Below are 13,004 nucleotides of genomic sequence, written 5' to 3'. Positions count from 1 at the left end.
CTTATCAATGTCATACAGCACTTCAATATCAATGAAAGCAAAAAATGAAATGATCAGATTTGCAGAGTATATAAAAGGTTTGCTTCTCACCACAGTTAGATAAGTGCACTGATGCACTGGGGATTTTTTTTTTATGTCATCATGATTCAGTCCTTTGTATACATGTGTCTGCATGAATAATACAGGAGATGCTAAACTCATTTCCCCCACTACTAGTCTTAAAAGAAATGGCTGGCTTTTTCTGAAATATGTTTGCTTTGCTGGTATATTGAACTCTCCCAAAATTCATTTGTCTTCAGATAGAAAACATTCACACATCACTGGTATCAGTGTGGAGGAACATAACAGAAAATGTTATACAAAATGTGAGATTAAATATCTGATATTGCAAAACTGACAAGAGTTCAATTTCACTTTCAATTTCAGTTCCCCCAAACAATACTACCAATTAACTTCAACTAACCTTTGTAAATGCTCATTAGATCACACACAGGTCATATATTAATCACATTGAAGTCAATGGCCAAACTTTCACTGATTTCAAAGGTGTAGGATCAGGCCCCCTGGTGTAGTCCTAAATAAGGATTATGCTCAATGAAAGCACTCACCTGCTCCTGAAGAACTTTAAGCCTGGCTTGTGTATGTGTTTGTTCTTCTTTTGCTTGCTCCAGTTCGGATTTTTTGTTATTTAATTCTTCCTGTATACTCAGCAATTGCTGGGTAGGTGAAAAGAGTGATTAGCACCATCAGAATCTGAGCAATCTTAAATATTGTAAATCCTCACTGCAAGCAACATTTTTCAAGTTATTTCTATATTTATTATTGTTACTAAGTCTGTTGTGTCTAAGTTGAACAAGATGTAAATTACTTCCATCTGCATTTCCTTCCACAGCAGTACTACACAAGGAATGCATTTGAAAATGTGCGGTTAAAGTATTTGTTACACTAAAGCACAAACACTTGGTAGAGTATATCATCCACAGAAGGACTGTCACATCCATCTGAACAACAACCTTATTTGTAGAAGTATATGCTGTGGTTTTAACAATACTAGGGTAAACACTACAGTGCATGCATAATTCACAAGCACAGCCCTTTACTCTAATTAGTCACTGGCCCAAAGCCATTTCATTCAACACAAAGCAATATTCTGGAAAGCATTTGCACTTAGTTGCCAAAAAGACTAAACATTTATTTTCTTCTCATGCTATGATGGTGATGTGTTATTAGATCAGCAAGACGGATGTCCTACAATCAATGTATCAGCCAAGAAAACTGCTGATATGATCTGTCAAAACACAAAACGATGACCAAAAGATTATTTTTATGCAGAGAATTTCTGAAATGTAGAGACTTTTTTAAGGGCTTGGCTCCCCTCATCTTATCCAGTTATAAGTCATGAACAGCCATTGGGACTTGCCAGGAACTGGTCACTAGATTCAACTAATTCTGAAACTGGTTATGTATTTCGGAAAAGAGAGGACAAGTACTAGACCCTGCTGAAGAGCAGGAAAATACAATCAAGAGATTACAAACTGGTTTAGTATCTCTCCCTTTAGTAATCAAGCAAGGAAAATTTATTTGCTGTGCAAACATGGTACTTTGATTACTATTTTTTAAAAAGGTGTGTAAGTGAACAATTGCATTAGTAGCAAGAAACTTCAGTTATTGGTGTTATACATAGTAAACATTTAAGGCTTAATTTACCCAGGTGCTTAGTACCGATAACTCTCTGACTTCAGCTGATGCTGTGAGTGTTTAGCAGGCCCTTTTAGTGCATAAATTTTATATCATGTAGTTAGCAGTATTAAGCATCAAAGTTTCTTCTTCAATGCTATGTGAAGCCTGCTTTTAGAGATGTGTGGAAATGTCTGAAGCATCAAGGCTTGAGTAGCGATTGATACAGAATTTCTGATGTGGATGACTACCAGCTGGATGGATTAATTCAACGTTTTAAAGGTCTCTAACACTGCCATTACACACACACACACACACACCATTTTCCAATTAATTGTGCTCAATTTCCAGGGTGATTCAGAAAATCCAGAGCATCGCATTCCATCAGACAATGTATAGCCACATGAAGCCAAACAAATAATCATTTATGAACTGGAATGTCCCATTTAGTAACATGCTAAATAGCTTACCCGTTTATACAAATTGGGCCACAACACATATCTAAACTGATTGACAAAGTGTGCATATCAAGTGGAAGCAAATATCAAAAATGGTTTCAGTCCCACTGGTTCCTGGGCTAGACAGTCTACATAAACTTCTTCCTATGAACACTGCCAGACTTTTTAACCTCCAGTGGCATTGCTGTGTCACCACAGCTAGATGGAAGTAAATTTTAATAAATCACCTTTTTATATTTCAGATTAACAGCCGTGCTAGTCTGTATTCGCAAAAAGAAAAGGAGTACTTGTGGCACCTTAGAGACTAACCAATTTATTTGAGCATAAGCTTTTGTGAGGTGCCACAAGTACTCCTTTTCTTTTTATATTTGTGATTTCAATCCAAACTATAGCTAGGTTGCTTTAGTGCAGTGGTCCCCAAACTGTGGGTCACGTCCCCCTAGTGGGGCATGGAGGAATGTTCAAAGGGACATGGTGGGGCTCAGACCAGCCCCCATGGGTGGCGGTGATGGTGGTGAGGGAATGCCATCCGGCCCCGCTCTTCCCCCAGCTCAGCTCCAGCCCCATCTCCCAGCCGCAGCTGCTGCCCTGGCTCCAGCTGTGGCTCGACGGCCGGCTCCCAGCCCCCACTCTCACCCCTCAGCCCCCGTTTCTGGCCCCTGGCCCAGCCACGACTCCACTCCCGGCCAGGGCGGGATATGGACACATTCCATTACTGGGAAGCAGGGAGCCTGAGAGGAAAAGTTTGGACACCACAGCTTTAGTGGCTTCTCACTCCTAGGTTCTTCTGAAGCCTTGAAGCTATATATGTTTTAAGAATTACGAGCAGAAAATGCAGCTGGATCTGCTGTGTGGTCTGAGGCAGCTAATAAAGGTAGCGTAAACTTGATGTGATGAGAACATGGAAAAGGTGAGCACTTAGTCAATCTGTACATCACTGTTATTAAATATACACATTCATTACAGCTACTTGGGAATTTTCTGTTGGAACATTTTTCTGTCAGAAAACGCCGATTCATTACAATTGACATGTTCTGCAGGGGCGTGAAATTCCAATGAAAATCTGGCAGGTTTCTGACAGAGCCCTTCCTGCCAGCTTACCCACCCCTCTCGCTCCATCCTGCGAGTTGCTAGGGAGCCAGAACTTCCTGACTTCTCAGTAGCCTGCTTTGTGGATTGAGTGGCACCTGAGAGCCTAGAAGCCTTGGGAGCCCCAGCTTCCAGGCTTCTCGGTAGCTCGGTTCTCTGCCTGGCTGGCTTCCTGGGCTGCTTTCCTGGAAGATTTGTGGGTTGCCATCTTGTAAAGAATTGTCAGATTTCTTTTTCTTTTCTCTACAGAAAAAGAAATGTTCAAAATCTCAGAATTTTTTACAGAAAAATCTCACAAATTTTTCCGCCTGCCTGGGCCTGAGCGCGAAGCTGCTGCCTGCTTCTCAACTCTCCCAGGCTTCCCACGCAAACAGCTGATTTGCTGGAAACTGGGGCGGAGGGGGGGGGAAGAGAAGCAGAGCGGGGCGGCGCGTTCAGGGGAGGAGGCAGAGGTGGAGGGGAGGTGAGCTGGGGCTGAGCGCGGGGCGGGGAGCTGCCGGTGGGTGCTCTGCACCCACCAAATTTTCCCCGTGGGTGCTCCAGCCCCGGAGCACCCACGGAGTTGGCACCTAAGGTGCCACTTTTGGCAGGCTGTTAAATTTAGAAGCCCTCGTGGGACAACCTTGTGGGACAACCGGTTCTTAAAGGGCTTCTAAATTTACCAACTGGTTCCAGTGAACCAGTGCGAACCGGCTCCAGCTCACAACTGGGCACCGGGGTCCAGGAGGGACTCGGGGCCCAGCGGCAAGTGGGACACCAGCCTGTAGAAGGCTGGAAACGCTAATTCCCTGGACGACCATCAGGAGGTGCCGCAGGGGTGAGTCCCACCCCACTACAGAGCCCTTTACTAAATATTTGTTCCCCGTGTAGCTGCTCACAGACTATAATCAAGTGCTTTTAGCACAGCCACCAAAGTGCTCGCTCATTTGTTCAACTATCAACTCCCTCCGACCACTTTATCTACAGTGTGAACATTTACTGAAGAGGCCCCAGTTTTCTATAACTTTAATACAGCTCCTGCATTCTCTTCAATCAGCAATTCTGCAATTTTTTGAGTGAAAGAGGTCAGCCTTTTACGGACAAGATCTATTTGTTCTAAATCCATGACATGTATTGCTCATGGCTCTGTTATACCTTAGATGTTTGCAGAGGTTTATCCTCTACGAGTCACTGGTTTGAAAGCTGCACAGGTCTACACTGAACAAAAATAATTATCCACAGATGGAGGGGCAGCAATAGCTCAGTGGTTTGAGCATTGGCCTGCTAAACTGAGGGTTGTGAGCTGAATCCTTGAGGGGCCTATTTAGGGATCTGGGGCAAAAATAAGGGACAGTACTTGGTCTGGTCCTGCTTTGAGTAGGGGGTTGGACTAGATGACCTCCTGAGGTCCCTTCCAACCCTGATATTCTATGATTTGGTAATCTATGAAAGATGAACTTCTGGAATAGCTCCAGGTCATCTGAGGAGCTCTTGCCTCCAGCCAGTCTGCTCTCCAGGAGCCAAAGACTAGAGGTCCAGTCTGATACTAACTGTATTGTGTTTTCCCTTTTTAAGCTCCTCCCTCCAAGTCTGACCTCTCTCACAGATGGGGCTGGACGGGGCCAACTGAGCCCACATAAACTCGTTAATCCTTTGTGTCCCAATGTGAGATTTGTATACCACCATCACAAGGAGTTTGCTTACATTACCACTGACTCTCCTGTATCTGCTTTATACATAATTAGAATTTTTCAATCTCCAGGGCTATTAATCTCAAATCATTCATGAGGACTAAAACAGCTGTTATCAAAGCAAACAGGCATATTATAAAAGGTAGCTTTTTTTTAAAAAAACACATTCCCTATCTCCAATGCAGGCCTACCTCTTGGTGCATATTACTGTACTATATGCTGTCCTGCTGCCACCAGTAAAGTTCATTATCACCCAGACTGCACAGATCTCAAAAGTGCAGACAGAAAATTACCATCCTAAACCAATCTTCTCTTTTCATGAAACATTAAATATAGAAGGCATTCTAGAAGCCAGCTGAATTACTCAGGCTGTGTGCAATGTGGTGCCAGCATGGCTGGAAATGCTAACATCCATACAAAACAGAATACCCCCCAAACATATAAAAATCCCCAAAGGGAAAGCAATAGCTTTCTGTTTATGATCATCACATAGCCACTGAATACTTCCCCAAGACCTGCATTTACCAAAAGAAATGCTGTGTGTATAAATTTAATATATATTATATACATGCATATACACATATGTGCATAAGTAGACACCCCACCCCCCAAGAACAACGGACAAACCTTCCCTAGTGAACAGCTCCACCATGAAAACATTGTTTATAACCAGCTATCTAAATAGCCCAACAAGCACATTCTAGAAATAGACCATAAGACCTTAGGTCATATTTCAGACTGCAAGGTTTTTAGGATATTAAAAAAGAACCCCAGCAATTCCAATATATTTAGCTGTTATACCATGCTTCTACTGTTGCTCTTTTGGTCACAATTTTGTTTAGTGCTGCTGGAAATGAAACACAAAACGATCATAATAATTTAACTTTACTAAAAAGTAAAGTACATTACACTTGCTGTAATGAACATCTGAGGAAGTAGCCAAGTTTGTTATAACAAGGTATTCATTACAGCATACCTTGTCCACTCAGTTACCTGGGAGGGGATATGAGATCTCCTCCCAGCCTCTGGAATGGCTGTGGCATATCCACTGAGGACGATTTGCAGCACACCAGTTAAATTAGACAACCAGACATCAGAGGGTGACAGTTTTCAGTCACTAACAACATAGGACCTGATCTAGCAACCTTTGCTCATGTGACTAGTTCTTCATGCATGAATGGAACTATTTCCCCTGGGGCAGACTTGAATCAGAGACCTAGTGGTGGAAGTCTCCCTATCTCATTATGAATTCCATTAGACATCCAGGCTAGCAATTCCTTTTTTTAAAAGCAAAACCCAGTCAAGTCAATCAAAACTTTATTCTACACAAATAAAGAGAATTTAAAATCTTCAAAATGGAAAAGGACAAAAATCAGCAAGGGTAAATGTGTTTCAAGCTCCTTTGAGGCTTTTTACAAACAATGGAAGAAAAGAAGAATGTAACCATTTCTTGGCAGAATTCTCGTTAGGTTGAAGAAAAAAATGAAGCAGAATGAAGGAACACACACACACACACACACTTTGCAGCCATCAAACCCATTAGCTCTATGGATTAGTTACAATATTAAGTTTGTACACTACTAAATCAGGATTTCATATCATAAATGGCCAGTGCACGGCAGCCTTGAACAATGGGAGTGCAACTTCCCAGCTGAGCAAATATGCATTAGTAACAAGACACTGATGAGACCAGACAAATCACCAAGGAAACAAGAAAATGTGAAAGACAAGTCAAAGGAGCTGGCAGCACGTGCTTTAGAAATGAGTTATAAATGAAGCTAGCCACACTGCAGCATTTATATTAACATACGACCAGGCCTAATATGAGACTGGACAAATTAAAAAGGTAATTAATGAATTTTTAAAAATTACAGTGAAGGGAAATGCAGCATATCAGTTAGGTGAAGGGTATGGCACTTACCTCTCTTGTTCCCCAGGCCTGCCCACTTTACAGAATACATTAGGATCTCACTATCTGGGAGGCTGATGGGATTTGTAATGGAAGAAGGATCTAAATCCTGACCTGGCGGACGGGCACTGTGCTGATTAAGAGCCCTGTGCATTTGCTGCTACTGGCTCCAGCTGGCCAGGGCTCCACCCTGAGCAGTGAACCTGGCTGGTCTTGTAACCAGGAACAAAGTGCACACTCACCTGGTAGCAGCATGAATGTTAATCTTTATTTGGGGTGGGACAAGCATGCCCCCATAGGTAAAGGCATTAGGCAGGCTTACCTCTTGGTGCATATTACTGTACTATATGCCGTCCTACTGCCACCTTGAGTGTGAAGTCTCAATGCTGCACAGCAGAGGGCAGGGATGAGTCCAAGTCAGGCAGACAGGTGTGTGTGCACGCATATAGAATGAGACATTCATCAGGCTTCAATTTCATACATTTGTTTTGTACTTAGAAGGGATGACAATTTCATTCTATAAAAGTAGAGCACTGAATGGTATGTCTATTTCTCCGTGTGACCACAAATTGCATGAAACCACTTCTCCATAACCATAGCATCCTCATATTTAACAAACCCACTTAGATTTTAGATTTTCTTTTTCTTTTTCAAAGAGAAATATTTGATTGATCTTTAAAGCAAAGTTAAAAAAAAACTTACACATTGAGGCTAGAGAAACTACATAGATTAACAGAAAGCCTTGAAGTTGGTCTAGATAAAAATTACTGGTCTACTGTAAAAAGAAAAGGAGGACTTGTGGCACCTTAGAGACTAACAAATTTATTTGAGCATAAGTTTTTGGGAGCTACAGCTCTCTAAGGTGCCACAAGTACTCCTTTTCTTTTTGCAGATACAGACTAACATAGCTGCTACTCTGAAAACTGGTCTACTCTACTTTGCAAAGGTTTATGTTTTGAGCTGACTCAAATTTGCCATGAATTTCAATTTTACCATTCATCTTTAAAGAAATAAGTATTCACCACTAAGGCTGGGATTTTCAAAAGTGCTGAGCGCTAGCCTAACTTTGCTTCCATTGACTTCATGGGAGCAGAATTAGGCCAACGTCAAATGCTTTTGAAAATTCCACTCTAAAGCTAAGAGTAATATAACCAGCGAGAGAAGTCCAGTGTTTAAGGATTTCCTGCAAGAGGGCTAGACTATAATCTTCATGTAGACATCAGTCAGTGTGCTTTCTACTAGGATGTCTACCTTAGGCTTTTTTTCCCCTAAAATTTCGTACCGCTGCTGTTACCACTTCAGCTCCATCACTGGTGGCAGCTGTCGGGGTACAAAGGCAGTTCAACCATGTGTAATCTCAGAACAGATCTAGATGACCTGGTAGTTAAAACCTCAGTGGGGCCTTATTTACACTAAGACTTCCATTACTGCTACCACTTGTGGAGCTGAACTCGTGATAGCTACGGGAGGAAATTTTAGGGGGAAATGCCCGCAGTAAACAATGCCTTAGGTAGGGGTTGCCACATTTGGAGGAAAACTCCAGTCTCCCATTCTGAGATAAACTAAATCATTGTCATGTAAACCTATTGGTGCACTTTATTAATTATTATTTAAGTATGAACAGCAGCAGGTAGGTATTTGATGGCAAGCCTAATGGGATGTGAAATTCAAAGCGTAAAGGAAAGAGTGCTTAAGCATCCTTTGGCCTGGCCTACACCTAAAACTTAGGTTGACCTAGCGATGTCACTCAAGGCTGTGAAAAATTTCACACACTGTGCGATGCAGTTAGGTGGCTCTAACACCCACTGTATATGTAGCTAGGTTGACAGAAGAAATGTTCCATTGACCTAGCGACTTCCTTCTGAGAGGGTGAATTTACTACAGTAATGGAAAAACCCCTTCTGTTGTTGTAGTAAGTACTGTATCTACACTACAGTGGCATAGCTGCAGTGCTGCATCTGTACAGATGTCATGCTTGTAGAACAGACATACTGTTACTGAGCCACTTCCTCCCCCTTCCCAGAAACAGGGCTACTTGTTTTCAGAATTCAAATGTCATTCAGTAATGCCAGGTTCTTGCTACTGCTGTTGCTCTTTGTAAATTTATAGATCAAATTAAGATTCATACTCTGGAAAGCAACAAAAATACTTTCAACTTAATCACTCTAGTAAATTTATTCAGCAGGTAAAAAGTGAATATAAGGGTGATATTTTTTCCTCTCATTTACTCTCCTCTCTAATACTGCATTTTCAGAAGAAACAGGTTAATCCTGAGCATGTGTCTGCTGGGCGACATGTTGAGTAAATGTTTGGTGAGTACGGAGTGGAAGGATGAAATAGAATAAGCCCTTCTGTAGTTAGGATATACTAATGAATATAACCCACAACGAGCCCCATCCACCTGACTATGCTATGAATCTTAGCATTCATCTGCTGCCGGAACATTCACACTTAAGGATGAATGGGTTGTTATAGTGGTCATGACAGCCCTGGATTTTGTGATTTTCAGGCTTTTACAAAAGTATCTGTGACTTTTGGCATTTGGGAAAGTTTGCATGTGAGTGAATGGAATGGATGTGATAGGAAAATCTTCTTTGAGACCTTGAGACCTGTAGCGCTAAACACTGATTGAGGTTCATGGGAGTTTAGACAGTAGATCAGCCACAAGGAAGAAGTGAAGAAAAAGGTCCCACATAGATCCATCCTACAAGTTACTGAACTCATCCCTGTGAAGAAATATGCTCTCAGCCCTCGCCCACTGAAGTCAATGGGATCATGCTGATACACGATTTGCCCACCACCTCTATGTAAAAGATAATGTTTTTCATTCCAACTATGACAGAGTCTGGCTTACATAATTTAATTCTCAGAGGGTAACATCTAGCAGAATAGTGAGGACTTTTCAAAAGTGCTCAGCATTGGCCTAACATGGCTCCCATTAAAGTGAATGGTCAAACCCCAATGCACTCCAGCAAAGTTAGGTGAATGCTGAGTGCTTTTGAAAATCTCACCAATGGTTATTACTATTTGCTAAATAATGATGGCATCCTTTATGATATTTGAAATGCAGATAATGACATGGTCCATAATCAACCAATTTACAGAGTAGGGCCTAGTTCCTCTAAAGTATTTAGGTATCTAACTTCCATTGATTTCATATGAATACCTTTGAGGAAGAGCCTGAAACCTGACAAGTGTTGGGCACCTCCAGCTCCCAGTGACTTCAGTGGGAGATGCAGGATGCTCAGCAAAACAACGCAAAGGCCCTGACAACTAGAGGACGGTTCTGTCTAAGACCTGGGTTCAAACTGGCCATTTGTTATCACAGAACTTGCACTGTATGAATTGTTTGCATTGTAAATAGCAGAACAAAGGTTCTTTTGCAGGCTAATCCTTTCCCTCTTAATATTTTTAACAATGTTTTTGTGACATTTCCTTTGTTCAGTATGACTTTTCTGTGACTCTTCCTAAAGATGGCCAAGTCAGATCCTCGCTCCTGTTCTCCATAAGTCTCAACTGAAATAATGTTACCAAGGTAGTGTGAGGACACAGCAAAAGGTCCACACAATATTACAGTCTACAGGCCAATACTGTTAATACTCTGATAAATAATTCTCTAAGGAATTCATAAAGTCACCTGGTATGCATTAAAAATTAATCAAAATGAACTTCAGCATCGCTCAGAATATATGTCATCTATAATCTCTATATGGTAAAAACCCATGTCCTGTTGTCTGGGCATTTTCAGTCATTTCACACTAGGGAGGCAAGATTCAAATATACTTAGCATTGAGTGATTAACATTAGATCCTAAAATATCTAACCTGTTCCCCAAAACGACACTGGAATTACATTCTGAAAGCAAAATCTTTCTGATCACAGAGTTTCCTTACATTGATTCCAGCGGTGAGATGCTCAAATACAGAGCAATTTGAAAAGGTATATATTTTGTATGTGTGTCCCCGTATAGCAGTGGTTCCCAACTTGGGACGCCGCTTGTGCAGGGAAGCCCCTGGTGGGCCCGGCCGGTTTGTTTACCTGCCACGTCCGCAGGTTCAGCCAATCATGGCTCCCACTTCCTGCGGTTTGCTGTGCCAGGCCAATGGGGGCTGCGGGAAGTGGCGCGGGCTGAGGGACGTACTGGCCACCGAACAAGCAGTGTCCCAAGTTTGGGAACCACTGCTATATAGAAATACATGGAAGCTAACACCACCTATACAGAAGTGACAAGTTAATTCAATTTCCATCTTCAAATCAGGTACAGTGTACCTCATTTGTTACCATGGATACAAGACATTATTTCCATTTGTTTGAGACCTCATAGTGGGTATGAAATTAAATGGTGACACAAATTCATGCAGGAAGTTAACTCAAAAACACATAACTTCAATGTCTGAGCTGCTATTACACATTTTTCGACAACATAAATTGCTAGATTGCTATGACTGCCTATATGGTATACTTCATGAGCAAATATCTATGTGATTTTGCTGATAATGCTTTTGAGCAACAGAAGTGGTGAGAGAAGAGAAAATAATCACTCATTTCATCAGTCCTGTAAGTGTGCAAAAGAAACCTGAAAAATCACCAGATAATTGGAGTGCATTAAAAGTACATCAGTGTTGCATTATTTGCTACTGTTTGGCACCAAGTCTGTGCACAGAAAATTCCTTGACGCTCAAAATGCATCCATTTTCTCAGACAGACCTGCTCTTCAACTGCAGCTCAAATCAATTATTCTTTAGTTTTCGAAGTGAGAGGGAGGAAGGGGTTTGCGGTTGCAGGGGAGTGGGTGTGAATGGAAAGGAAGGATGAGGAACTGGTTTTTCTAATGTGTAGGTAGGGCTCAGGAACTCGGTGGAAACCAGTTCATCTTGTCTTAAATTAAATATAATATATACACAACAAGATAAAAGGGAATGAGAGAGGTCTTCTTGTTAAACCATTACCAGCCAAGACCTGGATGTGTGTTTAATATTTCATATAGAGCCTGATTTTCATAGGTGCTGTACACATGCTATGCTGATGGATTTCAATTGAAGCTGTCAATCTTCAGTATTTCCGAAAACCAAACTGAGATTTCATAGGTTCTACCTAAATGAGAGGCCAATTTCTAAATATTCCTGGATGAATCACAGGGAAAGTGTAAATGTCGTGGCGTGTCACAAGTGCTACTAACAACCCAAACACATCTACTCAAACCCATTACAATCATCCGCAAAAGTGACCCAACCCAGCTCCATTCAGCTGTTGAACCTGCTAACAACTTCCCAACAAGACTCCTCATCTCTGCAATCCTCAGCATATCCTCAAATTGGCTTAACTACAGCCCCTTTTCCAACTTCTTGAACCTTTTGTAATCCTCCCCCATGGGAAGTTGGTTGGCTTGATCCCAGATGTCAAACTAGCAAAAATTCAAAAACTCACAGCAAAATGTCAAGGATTTAAAAAACCACGGAGGATGGGAAACTATAGCTGGTGTGACACAGATAGATAGTGGATAATGAACGGTGGGTTTTCTCTTAACACGCTTGGTTAACAATATTGGTATCTGGCTGAAGTTTCAATCCTAATTCATCTAAAATTCCAGGGCCTGATTCCCTTTTGCCCTTGCAACACAGGTGACAATCTAAACCAGTGGCTAGTGAGTGTAAAAACACTACCACTTTGATTTGGTAGCATTTTATACACATTTGTCCTGGTGTGAATGACTACACGAAGTGCAAGGCAACAGAGAACAGGCACTCAGGCGCAGATTTAGCAAAGCATGTGTTCAGGTGCTTAACTTTAATGAAGTCAGCAATACTTAAGTATGTGCTTAAGTAAGGATGAGATTATTCATATGCTTAAAGCATGTGCTTAGGTGCTTTGAGGCCTAAGGCACTTTAGCATCATATTTGAAGAGCAACTAATGCCTAATTTGTTAGTGCTCATATATTTTATTAAGAAATTACTCACTTAGGCCACAAATTCTCCCAATGTTGTAAAAGAAAGATGAGGGATCTGGGTGTTCATGTACAGATCTGTACTGAAGCTCACTCCTGGTCAGAAGGCATAAGTCTGGGACCCCACAATGACTACTAACTGCAATGTCACAGAGAGGGGATTTATGACTTCCAATGATAATATCAGAAGTGGGAGCTGATTAACTGTTTGGAAACAGAAGATACTTACAAATAAAGGGTCAATCTATGGCTTTAA

General features: G+C 41.5%; 1 protein-coding gene across 2 annotated transcripts in view; it reads right to left on the bottom strand.

Moving 5' to 3' along the window:
- The window catches only part of ENOX1 (ecto-NOX disulfide-thiol exchanger 1), a 194,554-nt gene that overhangs the window by 34,873 nt on the left and 146,677 nt on the right, over positions 1-13,004 (bottom strand). Inside the window, exon 9 of one of the 2 annotated variants that reach the window (XM_077811882.1) lies at positions 609-716. In XM_077811882.1, coding sequence (XP_077668008.1) covers positions 609-716 — 108 coding nt within the window. Of the gene's footprint in view, positions 1-604; positions 717-13,004 lie in introns of both variants that reach the window. The other variant, XM_077811890.1, reaches the window with a different exon arrangement.

The sequence above is a fragment of the Eretmochelys imbricata genome, chromosome 1 (assembly GCF_965152235.1).
Source record: "Eretmochelys imbricata isolate rEreImb1 chromosome 1, rEreImb1.hap1, whole genome shotgun sequence".
NCBI classification, from domain to species: domain Eukaryota; kingdom Metazoa; phylum Chordata; order Testudines; family Cheloniidae; genus Eretmochelys; species Eretmochelys imbricata.
This window is presented reverse-complemented; position numbering and strand designations above follow the sequence as displayed.